At 43.3% G+C, this 18,495-nt stretch overlaps 1 protein-coding gene across 2 annotated transcripts in view; it reads right to left on the bottom strand.

Annotated features, from left to right (window-relative positions):
* The window catches only part of LOC129853862 (whirlin-like), a 116,728-nt gene that overhangs the window by 54,788 nt on the left and 43,445 nt on the right, over window positions 1-18,495 (bottom strand). For both annotated transcript variants that reach the window (XM_055920314.1, XM_055920313.1), the window contains exons 2-3: window positions 13,231-13,443; window positions 8,434-8,559 (exon numbers count right to left, since the gene is read on the bottom strand). In XM_055920314.1, coding sequence (XP_055776289.1) covers window positions 8,434-8,559; window positions 13,231-13,443 — 339 coding nt within the window. The remainder of the gene's footprint in view (window positions 1-8,433; window positions 8,560-13,230; window positions 13,444-18,495) is intronic.

Genomic DNA, 18,495 nt, shown 5'->3' on the forward strand with positions numbered 1-18,495 from the left:
CAAATTCATCAGATGACAGTCTGATAACATATGTATTGTATAGCATATGTTTTGTTCGAAAAATTTGCATATTTCATGTATAAACCATAGTTTACATTTCAGCTACAATCCGAAATTGCACCAAAAGCAGCCATAATATTTACAGACACCAACGTCAAATAGCTAATTACTCATCATAAAACATTTCTGAAAAATACATAGTCTGCAGCAATTGAAAGACAGGCATCTTGTGATTCCAAACAATATTTCCGATTTATTAAATGTTTTACAGCGCAAACAAAATGTATCGCTATATTAGCGTAGCTACAATAGACAGAAATAATTGGGCGCCCACGACCAGTTCACATGCACGACAGATATATGAAATAACATCATAAAATGGGTCTTACTTTTGCTGATCTTTCATCAGAATGTTGAAGAACGTGTCCTCTGTCCAGATGTGTCGTTGTTTCGATTCAGAATGGCAAATTTCCCTCTTCAATTCGCATTGGCACTAACCGAGTGGCATAAATTTCTCCAACGTAAACACAGTCAGAGGACGGAACACGGCAAAACTCCCGAATAAAGTTTCAATAATCTGATTAAACTATATTGAAAAAACATACATTACGATGATTTGGTCACATGTATCAAAAAAAATTAGAGCCGGAGACGTTAGCCGTTCGTTACCAAGGCAAAACAGAAATCCATCCCACTTCCTCCAGAGTACCGGAAGTGGACGGTCACGTCAAAGAAATTGGTTTTTTTCCACCACAGAACAAGATGAGCAGAAAAAATTCTTCTCTGACATCCTCTTTACACCAATAGGAAGGCGTATAGAGTGTCAGACTCCTAAGTGTTAAGACCATGTATAGGCATCAGGTTGAAAAGAGCATCAATTTCTTACATTTTACTTCCTGGTCAGGAAAAGTGCTGCAGAAGGACTTCTGTTTCACTCAGAGAAATAATTCCAACTCTTTTAGAAACTAGAAAGTGTTTTCTATCCAAAAAGAATAATAATATTCATATTGTACGAGCAAGATTTGAGTAGGAGGCCGTTTGAAATTGGCACGATTTCACTGGCTACTCAACACTTTGCCTTGCAGCCATAAGAAGTTAACCACCTAACTGAGGAACTCAATTTAACCTTGCGCAATACCCTAGATGCAGTTGCACCCCTAAAAACTAAAAACATTTGTCATAAAAAACTAGTTCCTTGGTATACAGAAAAGGCTCTGCATCTGTCCTCGTGCTCCTAGACCTTAGTGCTGCTTTTGATACCATCGATCACCACATTCTTTTGGAGAGATTGGAAACCCAAATTGGTTTACACGGACAAGTTCTGGCCTGGTTTAGATCTTATGTCGGAAAGATATCAGTTTGTCTCTGTGAATGGTTTGTCCTCTGACAAATCAACTGTACATTTCGGTGTTCCTCAAGGTTCGGTTTTAGGACGACTATTGTTTTAACTATATATTTTACCTCTTGGGGATGTTATTCGAAAACATAATGTTAACTTTCACTGCTATGCGGATGACACACAGCTGTACATTTCAATGAAACATGGTGAAGCCCCAAAATTGCCCTCGCTAGAAGCCTGTGTTTCAGACATAAGGAAGTGGATGGTTGCAAACTTTCTACTTTTAAACTCGGACAAAACAGAGATGCTTGTTCTAGGTCCCAAGAAACAAAGAGATCTTCTGTTGAATCTGACAATTAATCTTGATGGTTGTACAGTTGTCTCAAATAAAACTGTGAAGGACCTCGGCGCTACTCTGGACCCTGATCTCTCCTTTGACGAACATATCAAGACTGTTTCAAGGACAGCTTTTTTCCATCTACGTAACATTGCAAAAACCAGAAACTTTCTGTCCAAAAATTATGCAGAAAAATTAATCCATGCTTTTGTTACTTCTAGGTTAGACTACTGCAATGCTCTACTTTCCGGCTACCCGGATAAAGCACTAAATAAACTTCAGTTAGTGCTAAATACGGCTGCTAGAATCCTGACTAGAACCAATAAATTTGGTCATATTACTCCAGTGCTAGCCTCCTGACACTGGCTTCCTGTTAAGGCAAGGGCTGATTTCAAGGTTTTACTGTTAACCTACAAAGCATTACATGGGCTTGCTCCTACCTATCTTTCCGATTTGGTCCTGCCGTACATACCTACACGTACACTACGGTCACAAGACGCAGGCCTAATTGTCCCTAGAATTTCTAAGCAAACAGCTGGAGGCAGGGCTTTCTCCTATAGAGCTCAATTTTTATGGAATGGTCTGCCTACCCATGTGAGAGACGCAGACTCGGTCTCAACTTTTAAGTCTTTACTGAAGACATATCCCTTCAGTGGATCATATGATGTAGTGTAGTCTGGCCCAGGAGTGTGAAGGTGAACGGAAAGGCTCTGGAGCAAAGAAACGCCATGCTGTCTCTGCCTGGCCGGTTCCCCTCTCTCCACTGGGATTCTCTGCCTCTAACCCTATTACAAGGGCTGAGTCACTGGCTTACTGGTGCTCTTTCATGCCGTCCCTAGGAGAGGTGCGTCACTTGAGTGGGTTGAGTCACTGACGTGATCCTCCTGTCTGGGTTGGCGCCCTCCCTTGGGTTGTGCCGTGGCGGAGATCTTTGTGGGCTATACTCGGCCTTGTCTCAGGATGGTAAGTTGGTGGTTGAAGATATCCCTCTAGTGGTGTGGGGGCTGTGCTTTGGCAAAGTGGGTGGGGTTATATACTTCCTGTTTGGTCCTGTCTGGGGGTATCATTGGATGGGGCCACAGTGTCTCCTGACCCCTCCTGTCTCAGACTCCAGTATTTATGCTGCAGTAGTTTATGTGTCGGGGGGCTAGGGTCAGTTTGTTATATCTGGAGTACTTCTCGTGTCTTATCCGGTGTCCTGTGTGAATTTAAGTATGCTCTCTCTAATTCTCTCTTTCTCTCTTTCTTTCTCTCTCTCGGAGGACCTGAACCCTAGGACCATTCCTCAGGACTACCTGGCATGATGACTCCTTGCTGTTCCCAGTCCACCTAGCCGTGCTGCTGCTCCAGTTTCAACTGTTCTGCCTGCGGCTATGGAACCCTGACCTGTTCACCGGACGTGCTACCTGTCCCAGACCTGCTGTTTTCAACTCTCTAGAGACATCAGGAGCGGTAGAGATACTCTTAATGATCGGCTATGAAAAGCCAACTGACATTTACTCCTGAGGTGCTGACTTGCTGCACCCTCGACAACTACTGTGATTATTATTATGATGCTGGTCATTTATGAACATTTGAACATCTTGGCCATGTTCTGTTATAATCTCCACCCGGTACAGCCAGAAGAGGACTGGCCATCCCTCATAGCCTGGTTCCTCTCTAGGTTTCTTCCTAGGTTTTGGCCTTTCTAGGGAGTTTTTCCTAGCCACCGTGCTTCTACACCTGCATTGCTTGCTGTTTGGGGTTTTAGGCTGGGTTTCTGTACAGCACTTTGAGAAATCAGCTGATGTAAGAAGGACTATATAAATAAATTTGATTTGATTTGATAGCATGCTGTCCGATGCTCCCTTCACCATACTTTACATTTGGGATGAGGTTTCGATGTTGGTGTGCTGTGCCTTTTTTTCTCCAAACATAGAGTTGTGTGTTCCTTCCAAGTAACTCAACTTTAGTTTCATCTGTCCACAGAATATTTTGCCAGTAGCGCTGTGGAACATCCAGATGCTCAGATGTGCAACTTCACTTTTTTTTGGACAGCAGTGGCTTCTTCCGTGGTGTCCTCCCATGAACACCATTCTGGTTTAGTGTTTTAGGTATCGTAGACTCGTCAACAGAGATGTTAGCATCTTCCAGAGATTTCTGTAAGTCTTTAGCTGACACTCTAGGATTCTTCTTAACCTCATTGAGCATTCTGCGCTGTGCTCTAGCAGTCATCTTTGCAGGACGGCCACCCCTAGGGAGAGTAGCAAAAGTGCTGAACTTTCTCCATTTATAGACAATTTATCTTATGGACTGATGAACATCAAGGCTTTCAGAGATACTTTTGTAACCCTTTCTAGCTTTATGCAAGGGAACAATTCTTAATCTTGGGTCTTCTGAGATCTCTTTTGTTCGAGGCATGGTTCACATCAGGCAATGCTTCTTGTGAATAGTAAACTCACATTTTGTGAGTGTTTTTATAGAGCAGGGCAGCTCTAACCAACATCTCCAATCTCATCTCAACGTTTGTACTCCAGGTTAGCTGACTCCTGGCTCCAATTAGCTTTTGGACAAGTTATTAACTTCTTATGGCCTTGGGCAGTATTGAATAGCTTGGATGAATAAGGTGCCCAGAGTAAACTGCCTGCTACTCAGTCCCAGTTGCTAATATATGCATATTATTAGTAGATTTCGATAGAAACACTCTGAAGTTTCTAAAACTGTTTGAATGATGTCTGTGAGTATAACAGAACTCATATGGCAGGCAAAAACCTGAGAAAAAATCCAACCAGGAAGTGGGAAATCTGAGGTTGGTCGTTTTTCAACTCATTCCCTATTGAAGATACAGTGGGATATTGGTCATGTTTGACTTCCTAAGGCTTCCACTAGATGTCAACAGTCTTTAGATTCTTGTTTGATGCTTCTACTGTGAAGGGGCGCCGAATGAGAGGGTATTGAGTAAGGTCTTGTTAGAGGAATTTAATTCCTATGTGTTCTTTAACCAATTCAATTATAACAAAGCAAACACTCTGTCCGTTCCTAAGAATTTGTAAGGTTCTTATTTGCATAAATAATAATTAATCAATAGCTTTATTCTCGAGAGAACTCTGACGTGCATATACAAAACCGTTCTTTTTATCCCTTCTCTTAAACTAACGCACATACATTACACACTATATTTGGATTATCCCCTGAAGTCTCACCACAGTTTATTACCACTCAGCTGACAGTTCCAGTTCTCCCCCAGATACGGAAAACCTGGAGGGGCTCTCGCTGTCTTATTTTATCTCCACAGAGTTATAGCTGGGTCGGTTCAAACATAGGTTAAGGAGTCTCTTTGCTTTCTTTCGGCACACACATACATTCCTTTCTTCCCCAATGGTTATCATTTTTAATTACCCCTTGTCCATGATACATAACCTCTAATCATAATGGTTAAGTTTCTGGGTAGAATTATTTAATCATTTATCTTAAACCTTGATAAAATATCTTAACAGGTCTGCCATGCGCTGACCATGCGCATTCACGTGAGAGTTAGCTTGCGTTCCATTGCATTTCTGAAGACAAAGGAATTCTCCGGTTGGAACATTATTGAAGATTTATGTTAAAAACATCCTAAAGATTGATTCTATACTTCGTTTGACATGTTTCTACGGACTGTAACGGAACTTTTTGACTTTGTCTGCTCCTAGTGAACGCGCTTCATGAGTTTGGATTTGTTTACCAAACGCACTACCAAAAGGAGCTATTTGGACATAAATGATGGACATTATCGAACAAAACAAACATTTATTGTGGAACTGGGATTAATGGGAGTGCATTCTGATGGAGATCATCAAAGGTAAGTGAATATTTATGTGTGTTATGTTATTTCTGACTTTTGTTGACTGCACAATATGGCGGATATCTTTTTGGCTTGTTTGGGCTCTGAGCGCCGTACTCAGATTACTGCATGGTTTGCTTTTTCCGTAAAGCTTTTTTGAAATCTGACACAGCGGTTGCATTAACCTCTTTGGGCTGCAGGGGCAGTATTGAGTAGCCTGGATAAAAGGTGCCCATTTCAAACGGCCTCGTACTCAATTCTTGCTCGTACAATATGCATATTATTATTACTATTCGATAGAAAACACTCTCTAGTTTCTAAAACCGTTTGAATTATATCTGTGAGTAAAACAGAACTCATTTTGCAGCAAACTTCCTGACAGGAAGTGGAAAATCTGAAATCGATGCTCTGTTCTAGGGCCTGCCTATAAATGTGCTTGATATGTATTAGTATACATGCACTTCATACGCCTTCCACTAGATGTCAACAGGCAGTGAGAGAAGAATTGGAGTGTATAACATGATCTGAGGTCGAATAAAAGCTCTTGGCATGACGTGACCCCAATTTCCTGTTTTCTGGAACGCGCGAGAAGGGACCTGGTATTGCCTTCTGTAAAGCTGTCGTTATAGACGACTAATATCTCCGGCTTTGATTTTATTTGATAAATGTGACAATATCATCGTAAAGTATGTTTTTTCAATATAGTTTTATTAGATTATTGAAATTTTTTCGGGACGTTAGGCGTGTTGCTTTGTCTGCGTTTGTTAACGAAGGAGAGCTTCGCGCCACTTTGCTAGCTTTCCGTGCTAATTGACTGGAGAAGAGGACATTCTAAAACCAAACAACGATTGTTCCCGACAAAGGACCCCTTGTACAACATTCTGATGGAAGATCATCAAAAGTAGGACCCATTTTATGATGCTATTTCATATATCTGTCGAACATGTGTACTAGTAGTTTGCGCCCAGATTTTGGGCACTCTCTCGCTATAACTAAGCTGGATGTCGTAATGAAGTTATTTTTAGAATTCTAACACAGCGATTGCATTAAGAACTAGTGTATCTATCATTTCCTATACAACATGTATTTCTTAGTACCGTTTATGAATAGTTATTTGGTCAGAATAGTTGAGTGTCATAAAAATATCCGGAAATTCTGGGAAAAAGATGCTACGTTAGCACAATGTATAACCACTGATTTCAGCTCTAAATATGCACATTTTCGACCAACACATAAGTGTATGTATAACCTGATGTTATAGGACTGTCATCTGATGAAGCTTATCAAGGTTAGTCAAAAATTATATATCTTTTGCTGGTTTGTTACGATCGCTAACATTTGCTGCTGGTAAATGGCTTGTGTTTCTGGCTATTGTGGTAAGCTAATATAATGCTATATTGTGTTTTCGCTGTAAAACACTTAAGAAATCGGAAACATTGGCTGGATTCACAAGATGCTTGTCTTTCATTTGCTGTACACCATCGATTTTTCAGAAATGTTTTATGATGAGTAATTAGGTATTTGACGTTGGTGTCTAATTACTCTGGCTGCTTCGGTGCTATTTCTGACTGTAGCTATGATGGTAGCTGCAATGTAAAACTGATTTATACCTCAAATATGCACATTTTTCGAACAAAACATAGATTTATTGTATAACATGTTATAAGACTGTCATCTGATGAAGTTGTTTCTTGGTTAGTTTGGTTGGTTCTTGGTTAGTTAGGTTGGTTTTGTGCATGCTACCTGTGCTGTGAAAAATGTCTGTCCTTTTTTGTATTTGGTGGTGAGCTAACATAAATATACGTGGTGTTTTCGCTGTAAAACATTTAAAAAATCGGACATGTTGGCTGGATTCACAAGATGTTTATCTTTCATTTGCTGTATTGGACTTGTTAATGTGTGAAAGTTAAATATTTCAAAAAAATATCTTTTGAATTTCGCACCCTGCACTTGAAGTGGCTGTTGTCATATTGTGCCCGGCTTCGGGCTTGCAGCACAAAGAAGTTAAGGAGAAGTTTATCTAAAGTTCCATGCATAACACTTGTATTTTCATCAACATTTATGATGAGTATTTCTGTAAATTGATGTGGCTCTCTGCAAAACATTACTGAACGTAACGCGCCAATGTAAACTGAGATTTTTGGATATAAATATGAACTTTATCGAACAAAACATATGTATTGTGTAACATGAAGTCCTATGAGTGTCATCTGATGAAGATCATCAAAGGTTAGTGATTCATTCTATCTCTATTTCTGATTTTTGTGAATACTCTTTGGCTGGAAAAATGGCTGTGTTTTTCTGTGACTTGGCTCTGACCTAACATAATCGTTTGTGGTGCTTTCGCTGTAAAGCCTATTTGAAATCGGACACTGTGGTGGGATTAACAAGAAGTCTTTCTTTAAAATGGTGTGAAATACTTGTATGTTTGAGGAATTTTAATTATTGGATTTCTGTTGTTTTGAATTTGGCGCCCTGCACTTTCACTGGCTGTTGTCATATCGATCCCGGCAGCCGTAAGAAGTTAACCCAGGGGTTCACATACTTTTTCCAACCTACACTGTGAATGTTTAAATTATGTATTCAATATAGACAAGAAAAATACAATAATTTGTGTGTTATTAGTTTAAGCAGACTGTGTTTGTCTGTTGTTGTGACTTAGATGAAGATCAGATCTAATTGGGTTCATACTTTTTCTTGCAACTGTATTTCTGCCACAGAAATCTGAACTGAAAACACAGCAGACTGAAGTTGAAAATAGAGCGCAATGAACTATGTTTTGTACATAGAATCGATGTCTTTAGTCGAGTAAATAGCGGCTGCCATGTTTCAAATCAGTAACACAGACTCTTTCCCCCACTGCTTTGCTGCGTCAGAACCTTGCATCGTGTTTTATTCACTGTGGTGGGGTGAAACAATTGCCATAGGATGTGTATGGTAATGGTCTGTAAATACCTTGAGTCCCCCGTGGTCTGCGGCTGAGCCTGGGTCCACTCCAGTAATGTATATGCCCAGGCCGTACTCTGCCCCTCCTCTGATCATCAGGCCCAGAGAGAGGCCATCGTTCAAGTTTAGGGTGATCTGCAGGGATACACAGACAGAGGGGACAGGGATCAGTGGTCGTGTTCATAAAGTGTGCAGATCTAGGATCAGGTCTTCCCTGTCTATGTAATCTTATTCATTATGATCTAAAAGGCAAATCCTTGATCAGCACTCCTATTGTGAGTTGATTGATACATATGGCACCAGATCTCCTGGAAGTGACAGTGATCAGTGATTATAATTTAATAATACCAAGAGTAACAATAATACATGGAACGTATACAGTATAGAGCTTTTCAATGATCCAAAGTCACTTGACAATTGTAGAAACTAAACAAAACAACAGAGATCATAACAAGACAACACCAGACTAACAGAAGGAAGAAACAAAAACATTAAACAAAGATAATGGGGAGGGGCTTAAAGAAGGGAAAATAGTGTGATGTGTCAGTGTATGAGTGAGCGAGCAGGTGTTGCATGTGTGTATGAGAGAGAGTGTGTGTGGGAGAGAGGGTGTGTGTGTGGGGTGGGGGGGAGAGGGTGTGTGTGTGTGTGTGGGGGGGGGGGGGGGGCTGCTGTGGTGGAATGTATTGAGCGTGATGCGTTGGTAGGGGAGAAGAAGGTCGCAGAGGTAAGGGGGATAAGGTGGTGAAGGTCTTTGTTGTTCAGAAGGAGGATCTTGTAGTTAATGCGTTGGGAGACAAGGAGCCAGTGGAGTTCACGGAGGACAGGGATGATGTGCTGCCAGGACTTAGTGTGGGTGAGGAGTCGGGCCACAGAGTTCTGAACCATTTGGAGCTTATGGAGGGAGCTTGCATTGATGCCGCAGAGTAGTCAGTTGCAGTAGTTGAGACGGTAGGTGATGGATGAGGGTTTTAGCAGCAGGATGGGAGAGGGAGGACCTGACTTTGGAAATATTGCGGATGTGGAAGAATAAGGATTTGACGGTCTGTCGGATGTGGTGGTCGAAGGAAAGGGTGGAGGCCAGGATGACGCCAAGGGTGCGTGGTGTCATCAATTTTGAGGGTGAGGTTGCTAACTTTGCTTAGTGTGGTTTTGGTGCCTAATAGAAAGAGTTCAGTTTTGTAATTCTTTAGCTTGAGGAAGTTGTGTTGCATCCAGGTTTTTATTGCAGAGAGGCAGGATGTTGATGAAAAGAGTAAGGGGCCCGGCACAGAACCCTGGGGGACACCCTGTGTGACAGCAGCAGAGTCAGAAGTATGGCCATTGAGGGCAATGTAGTGGGTCCGGTTGGTACGATGTGATTGTAGCCATGAGAGTGCAGTGCTCCAACACCCAGACCCTGAGCAGAACTTGATGGCTCACCGCGTAAAAGGCGGCACTCAGGTGGAGGAGAATCAGGATGTTGAGGGCACCATTATCAGCAGAGGTTAGGAGGTCGTTGATGACTTTGAGGAGGGCAATTTCAGTACTGTGGATGAGGCGGAAACCAGACTGGAGAGGCTCAAATAGGTTATTGTTCAGGAGGTGGGTTTGTAGTTCAAATCAAATTGTATTTGTCACATGCTTCGCATGCTTTGTAAAAAGGTGTCGACTAACAGTGAAATGCTTACTAATAAACAATAGAAGGAATAAATACACATTGAGTAACGATAACTTGGCTATATACACTGGGTACCAGTACCGAGTCGATGTGCAGGGGTATGAGGTAATTGAGGTAGATGTGTACAGTGCCGTGAAACAATATTTGCACTCTTTCTGATTTTCGCATATTTTTCTTACACACCCCAATTTCATGGTATCCAATTGGTAGCAGTTACAGTTTTGTCTCATCGCTGCAACTCCCGCACGGACTCGGGAGAGGCGAAGGTCGAGCGCCATGCGTCCCCCGAAACACAACCCAACCAAGCTGCACTGCTTCTTGACACAATGCCCATCCAACCCGGAAGCCAGCCGCACCAATGTGTCGGAGGAAACACCGTACACCTGGCGAGCGTGCACTGCGCCCAGCCCGCCACAGGAGTCGCTAGCGCACGATGAAACAAGGATATACCTGCCTGCCGAACCCTCCCTAAACCGGACGACGCTGGGCCAATTGTGCACCGCCCCATGGGCCTCCCGGTCGCGGCCGGCTGTGACAGAGCCTGGACTCGAACCCAGAATCTCTGGTGGCACAGCTAACACTGCGATACAGTGCCTTAGACCACTGCGCCACCCGGGAGGCCCTTACTTTTGCATATTTTTGATACTGAACGTTATCAGATCTTCAACCAAAACCTAATATTAGATAAAGGGAACCTGAGTTTACAGTGTTTGGTTTTCGCCAGGCATAATGGGACCCATGTCATCTAAAAAGTTGACTCAAGTTTGGCAAAAAGCATCTGGAAGCACCTGGATGATCATCAAACTCTTGGAAGAATGTTCAATGGACAGATGATTCAAAAGTATATATTTTTGGATGACATGGTTCCCATTATGCCTAGCGAAACCCAAACACTGCATTCCACAGTAAGAACCTTTGGGGCAGCAGGTAACCTAGTGGTTAGCGTGTTGGGACAGTAACCAAAAGGTTGCTGGATCAAATCCCCGAGCTGACAAGGTAAAAATCTGTCGTTCTGCCCGAGAACAAGGCAGATAACCCACTGTTCCCCGGTATACCGTCATTCTAAATAAGAATTTGTTCTTAACTGACTTGCCTAGATAAAGAAAGGTTAAATTAAGAAAAGTATTTTTTGTGTCGAACAGTGATGGTTTGGGGATGCTTTGCTGCCTCAGGACCTGGACGACTTGCCTTAATTTAACGGGATTGGTGCGCGAAGGGATCACTAAGAAGTTAATAGAAGGAACCATGATTTCTGCTCTGTATCAGATAATTCCATAGAAGAATGTCAGGCCATCCATCTGTGAGCTGAAACTGGAGCGCATCTGGGTCATGCAGCAAGACAATGATCCAAAACACACAATCAAGTGTACATGAAAATATCTAAAAAGCTCAAAGGTTTTGGAATGGCCTAGTCAAGGTCCAGATCCCTAATCCCAATTGAGATGTTGTGGCAGGACTTGAAACGAGCAGTTTGTGCTTGAAAACCCACAAATGTCGCTAAGTTACAACAGTTCTCCATGCAAGAGTGGGCCAAAATGTCTCCACAGCGATGTGAGAGACTGATAAAAGACTACAGGAATCATTTGGTGTGAGTCATTGCAGCTAAAAGTGGCACAAGCAGTTATTGAATGTAAGGGGGAAATTATGTTTTCACACAGAGGCATTGGGTGTTGCATAACTTTGTTTATGAAATAAGTATGTAATTGTTGTGTTGACTCGGGTTCACTTATGTTTTGGTTAAAGATCTGATTCAGTATAAAAAATATGCAAAAGTACAGAAAATCTGAAAGGGGGCAAATACCATTGTGTTGTCTGCAAACTTAATGATGGTGTTGGAGTTGCCCGCTGCCACACAGTCGTGGTTGAAGAGGGAGTTCAAGAGGGGACCAAGCACACACCCCTGAGGGGCTCACATATTGATGGTCAGTGTGGCAGATGTGTTGTTGCCTACCCTCACCACCTGGGGGCTGCCCGTCAGGAAGTCCAGATCCAGTTGCAGAGGGAGGGGTTGGAGATGGGGCGATAGTTGTTGAGGATGGAGGTATCTTGTCCGGGCTTCTTTAGGATGGGGGTGACTGCATTTGTTTTGTAGTCTGATGGGACAGCTCCATGGGCCAGGGAGAAATCGATGTGGAGCTCCCCTCTGAGAATCCAGACACCCAGAATACATCCCAAATGGCACCCTATTCACGTGAGCCCTAGTCTAAATTAGTGCCATTTATAGTGAATAGGGTGCCATTTGGGATGTAGCCTGTGTTCTCCTTTCTCCAGTGCTTGCCCACCTCTCTCATATATTGATGTGAAACTGCATCGTCAGCTCCACAGACCAGGCAGGGTGGGCAGGGGTACGATACACAGTTTTGCACAGCGCTGCACATTTAGATGGAAACTTTGATGGCCAAACACATCCAAACAGATTTACATTCACTAAATAAACCATGGGAATACTTGGCTAGCCAGGGGGCAGACTTAATCCTACAGAAAATGGCTTATTTTTCGCTGCATTTGGATAAGACCCGAATGGCCTGAGATGTTATATGTCATTAATGTTGACGGTGATATGGTTTCTCTGGACGTGGGGCTGAGACATCGCTACTACCATTGATATCTCAGCCCAGGCCCCAGGCAGGGTATGATGTATTGCTTGTCTGCGTCTAAAATTGCACTCTATTCCCTGTGTACTGCACCACTTTTGAACATAGGGCACTACATAGGTAATAGGGTGCCATTTGGGAAGCGGCCCGTGTCTTTAGGCGGAGTCAGGGGACATGAATCTCTGCCAATAGAGAGTCAGGTCTTTACTTCGGGACTCCTCCTTTGCTGGGCACCTAGCCTTCTTTGTGGGAATTGATGTTACCTCTGCACCTCTTTATACACTCATTTGTATAGCATGGTTGCTGGCAAGGGCATTCTTTATCGTGTATATTTAAGGTGTCAAGACACAGATCAAGTAGTTAGCATTTGATTCCTTGTAATAGCAAATCTACATGGCTGTCCGAGCAGCCCGACCACGGACCTACCTAAAATTCTCTAGCAACGCAGCTCCGCTTCCCCGGCAACAGAATGTGTGGGTGGATAGAGAAATTGTTTGACCCGTGCTGAGAATTCAAAAAGTATGACAACCAACGGTCCAATATCAGACTCACTGTCTTCTCAGCCCTCTCCTGTGTGTGTCCACGGCTCTGGCTGTCCTGCCGTCCCAGGGTGCTGTGCTGCTCCTGCTTCTCCAGGTCGGAGGGAGGGGAGACACTGCGGCCCTGAGGGTCCACCCAGGTGTAGATGTGGTTGGTGATATAACCGCCAGGGATACGGCCCACAGAACACACTGACATTGCTAGCTTCTTACAGCCCTTCAGGACCTGCATAGAGGAGAGGGAGGGGATTCAATTTAATTCGATAAAAAAACGTAATTCATCCCAAAGGGCAATTTAATTTGGGGATGTGAGACTAAGTAACCACAACAACATGAGAACATACAACAAACATACCATAAATGACACACACACACAGGAGAGTGAGTAGTAGAAGATGGGGAGGGAAGAAGAGGACAGGGGTGAGTTGTTTGCTAACTTCAGTCATGGCGTGTTGATCTTCTGTAGCTTACACACACACACTCATTCCACATTCCACTTTGTGCCATATACCTCTCACATCGTCCTAGCTGATTACGTACGTAAAGGCTCCACCATTATATCAGCACGGTTCAACAATGTTTTCAGACTAACTGGTGATATCGACGCAGTGTTTTGTTGTCCTCTCAGGATGAATCGCTGTGTTTACCATCGTCATACCTCCGTCATTGGTTTCATTGTGTTCTGTTTGAAAACAGTGAAGCTCGTAACGAGCGGAGAGAGTGTCTAGCAGCAGCCACATCCTTCAGCTTCTTTATGAGCTGGAGGCAGCTCTCTGAGTGACTGTCCTCTTGACTCATATGCACTGACGGAACTATGACAGAAACACACAGGGACACACACTGACACAGACATAGACAAACACACAAGGTTACACACACAGGGCCAAACACACACACGTGCACGCACACAATAGTACACACACACACACACAGTACATGCCTATCTATACAACAAAGTCTGAGGGGGCAGGGAGATCATGTGGTGATAAGGATCTCCCTGGAGGCACCAAGCTGTCCCTCTCTACAGGATGGCTGTCAGAGGGAGACAGAAAGAGAGAGGGCAGAGACAGAAAGAGAGCACACTCAAGAGAGAGAGAGATGTTTATCTGAGAGTGGCAGATTGGCTGCTTTTATCTTTCTGAGTCCATCCATCTGTTTTTCTTCCTAGAAAAATAGTTCTGGAGAATATTGAAAACAATTTTCTGCTATACTGTTATTTGTAGCTGTACCGTATTTGTCTTTTTGTTGTGGATGAATAGAGTAATCCGGAAGTGAGTCATCTGTAAATTGGAGTTGCTCGTCCTCTGTTCTTTTATGGTACAGTGGTAAAGAGAGCTCATAGGTTGCTTCACTCTGATCACACTGTTGAATCCACGCGCCTATCAAATCAAGGTTTATTTCTACAGCACATTTCAGACAAGGAATGCAATATGTGCTTCACAGGGGAAAAAAACAATGAAAATAAAAACTAAAATATTTACCACACAACAAACAAGAGGGTAAAAAACAAAAGAATAACAAAAACTGACCTACTAAAAAGCAACCTGAAGAAAAGCAAAGATAAAATGTGTGTTTTAAGATCTCTTTGAAATATGTCCACGGTTTCAGCCCCCCTCAGGTTCTCTGGCAGGCTATTCCCGGGGCTGGGGGCATAGTAACTAAAGGCTCCTCCCATGCCTCTTGGTCCTAGGCTTTGGGACAGTTAAAAGGCCAGTGCCAGAGGGACCGACCAGGGACCTACTACAGTAGGTACATAACTTAAAAGCATGTCTGACAGGGATTTAAATACCCATTGAAAAATCTTAAAATTAAATCTAAAACTCACAGGCAGCCAGTGTACAGACCTTAAAACCGGTGTAATGTGTGCTCTTCGTCTGGTCTTGGTCAGTACCCATGCTGCAGAATTCTGTATGTTTTGCAGTTGACATTGTACATTTTCTAGAACATATGTGCCCCCATATATATTTCGTAGTAGTCAGCAGGATAAGTGCACTCTACATGTGTGTCTAGGTGATTAGACACCATTAGACATGCACCTGTCTGGGGAGTGGGCATGTCTGGTTATTTTTGTACCATTGCTATGGCCTAATGTTTACTGTTGCTATGGTTACGCCTATTGGGAATTTTCTAGAACATGTCTGCCCATTATACAGTTGAAGTCGGAAATTTACATACACCTCAGCCAACCTCATTTAAACTCAGTTTTTCACAATTCCTGACATTTAATCCAAGTAAAAGTTCCCTGTCCTAGGTCAATTAGGATCACCTGAAATGTCAGAATAATAGTAGAGAGAATTATTTATTTCAGCTTTTATTCCTCTCATCACATTCCCAGTGGGTCAGAAGTTTACATACACTCAATTAGTATTTAGTAGCATTGCCTTTAAATTGTTTAACTTGGGTCAAACATTTCGGGTGGATATAGATACTTTTGTACCTGTTTCCTCCAGCATCTTCACAAGGCCCTTTGCTGTTGTTCTGGGATTGATTTGCACTTTTCACACCAAAGTATATTCATCGCTAGGAGACAGAATGCGTCTCCTTCCTGAGCGGTATGACGGCCGCGTGGTCCCATGGTGTTTATACTTGCGTACTGTTGTTTGTACAGATGAACGTGGTACCTTCAGGCATAGGCGGAAATCCCAGGGGGGACGGGGGGGACACGACCCCCCCATCCTGGGGAAAATATGATTTGTCCCCCCCAATATATCACTGTAAACATAACTATGTAATTTCAATAATATTAATAATACGCAATGAAAGCACTTGTACTGATTATAGACACTTAATAGCGCGTTTTTAAATTTCACAAGATTGCGACCCCCCCGCCCTTTGCCTCACAATAGTTTGATCCACTGCCAGTTCTTTAGCTGGCAAGGTAATAGAGGGCTCGTATCTACTGTCCGAAAGGCACTCAATGTACGTAACTGACGTGAGGTAATCCAGTCAATCGCGCCTTAGCAATGTATATATTTTTTTCATGTTGCAGGGTTCACACACTAGCTGAATTTGCAGAGCTAGCGCGCAAACTAAAGCAAACATTAACTATCAAGCTAGCTAGTACCTATTCCATTTATGTGGCGTCATCAAAGATGGAATATTTGCTATCGTCAGTTTATTCCAAGATTAGCATGCAGCTGTAGTGCTTCAAAGTCCGTGTGATAAGGTTAGCGATAAACTGAAGTCCAAACTGAACAAAACTACACTCTCTTATACCATTGTCTTAAATATATTTAATGGTCTCGTTGCAAAAGCTAAATTGTCGCTAGTGAATTTTTTATTTTTTTCACCTTTAACCAGGTAGCAAAGATTATAGCAAACACCACAGAAACGGAATTGGTGCTCGCTAGCTTTGCAAATTCAGCTATTGTTGGAAGCCTGCCAATATGAAACAAACTATGTTAAAATTTCAAAACGTTGCAGCATGTGTTGTGTAAATGTGTGTGTGCAGCTAGACCGGTCAGCCAGCCAGCCAGGTAGAAAAATGTCAGAAAAAAGTAAAAAGACGGACATCAGAGTATTTTTCAGTACACCAAAACGCAAAGTAAGAACTCTAGTAGCCTAATATCTCAAAGACCAGTTGATAAAATGTTCATAAGAAAGAAGTGAAATGCTAATGGAAATATTTCACAATGATGTCATTAGGCAGAGCAGGCAACAGATGGCACACAGACAGCAGAGCTGGGGACAGATATGCAGGGACAGACTGGCAGAGACAGGGAGTCTCAGGTAAGTTTGTTGAGTCTTTGTTTGGCAACATTATGAAAGGTTCTCAATTTTTTTGATTTGTAAAATAGGGACATAATTGGAAAATGCCATGAATACCCCCACTCTCAATTTAAACTGGTGACTGAACCAAGATTTGTTTAAGGCAATGGTATTGCTGTTGTGATTAATTGTGTAGTTTTGGGTACCGGTAGTTAGGAGTACAGCAAACACCTTATTTCTTTTCTAGGAGACAGACTGTGAGTCAGTGAGGGTGGTGAAAGGGAAAGAGCCAAGGAGAGAGACTTGAGGACAGTTGTCACGCCCTGGCCTTAGTATTCTTTGTTTTTCTTTATTATTTTAGTTAGGTCAGGGTGTGACATGGGGAATGTTTATGTTTTGTTAGTTTTGGGTGTTTATATGGTAAAGGGGTTATGGGGTGTAGTATATGGGTTTGTGTTGAGTGTAGATGTCTAGCGTTGTCTATGTATGTTTAGTTGTCTAGGAGAGTCTATGGTTACCTGAATGAGTTCCCAATTAGAGACAGCTGATTTCGGTTGTCTCTGATTGGGAGCCTTATTTAGGGTAGCCATAGGCTCTCATTGGTTGTGAGTAATTGTCTATGTAAAACGTTTGTAGCCTGTATGTATGTGCACAACGTTTGTAGCTTCACGGTCGTTTTGTTGTTTTGTTAAAGTGTTTTTGTGTCGTGTTCATCTTCGTGTAGTTAAATAAAAGAAGATGGCTTATTTTCCAACTGCTGCATTTTGGTCTGTCAATCCGCCACACGATCGTGACAGAATTACTCACCATAGGACCAAGCGGCATGGAAGGCGGCAACAGGACCTACCTACACAGGATTTCTGGAGTTGGGAGGACGAATTGGAAGGAGATGGACCTTGGGATCAACCTGGAGAATATCGCCTCCCTCGTGAAGAGCTGGAGGCAGCGAAAGCCGAGAGGAGGCGATATGAGGAGGCAGCACGGAGACAAGGCTGGAGACCCGTGAGTACAACCCAAAAATTTCTTGGGGGGGGCCTTAAAGGGAGTGTGGCGAAGTCAGGTAGGAAACCTGCGCCTACTCCCTGTACTTACCGTGGAGAGCGGGAGTACGGGCAGACACCGTGTTACGCAGTAGAGCGCACGGTGTCTCCTGTACGCGTGCATAGCCCGGTTCGGTACATATCAGCTCCACGTATCGGCCGGGCTAGACTGAGCGTTGAGCCGAATGTCATGAAGCCGGCCCAACGCATCTGGTCACCAGTGCGTCTCCTCGGGCCGGCGTACATGGCACCAGCCTTACGCATGGTGTCCCCGGTTCGCCTACATAGGCCGGTGCGGGATATTCCACCTCCCCGCACTGGTCAGGCGACGGGGAGCATACAACCAGGTAAGGTTGGGCAGGCTCGGCGTTCAAGGGAGCCAGTACGCCTGCACGGTCCGGTATTTCCGGCGCCACCTCCCCGCCCCAATCCAGTACCACCAGTGCCTCCTCCACGCACTAGCTATATGGTGCGTGTCTCCAGCCCTTTACCACCAGTGTCTAAACCACGCACCAAGCCTCCTGTGTGTC

The sequence above is a fragment of the Salvelinus fontinalis genome, chromosome 4, assembly GCF_029448725.1.
Source record: "Salvelinus fontinalis isolate EN_2023a chromosome 4, ASM2944872v1, whole genome shotgun sequence".
In the NCBI taxonomy this organism is placed as follows: domain Eukaryota; kingdom Metazoa; phylum Chordata; class Actinopteri; order Salmoniformes; family Salmonidae; genus Salvelinus; species Salvelinus fontinalis.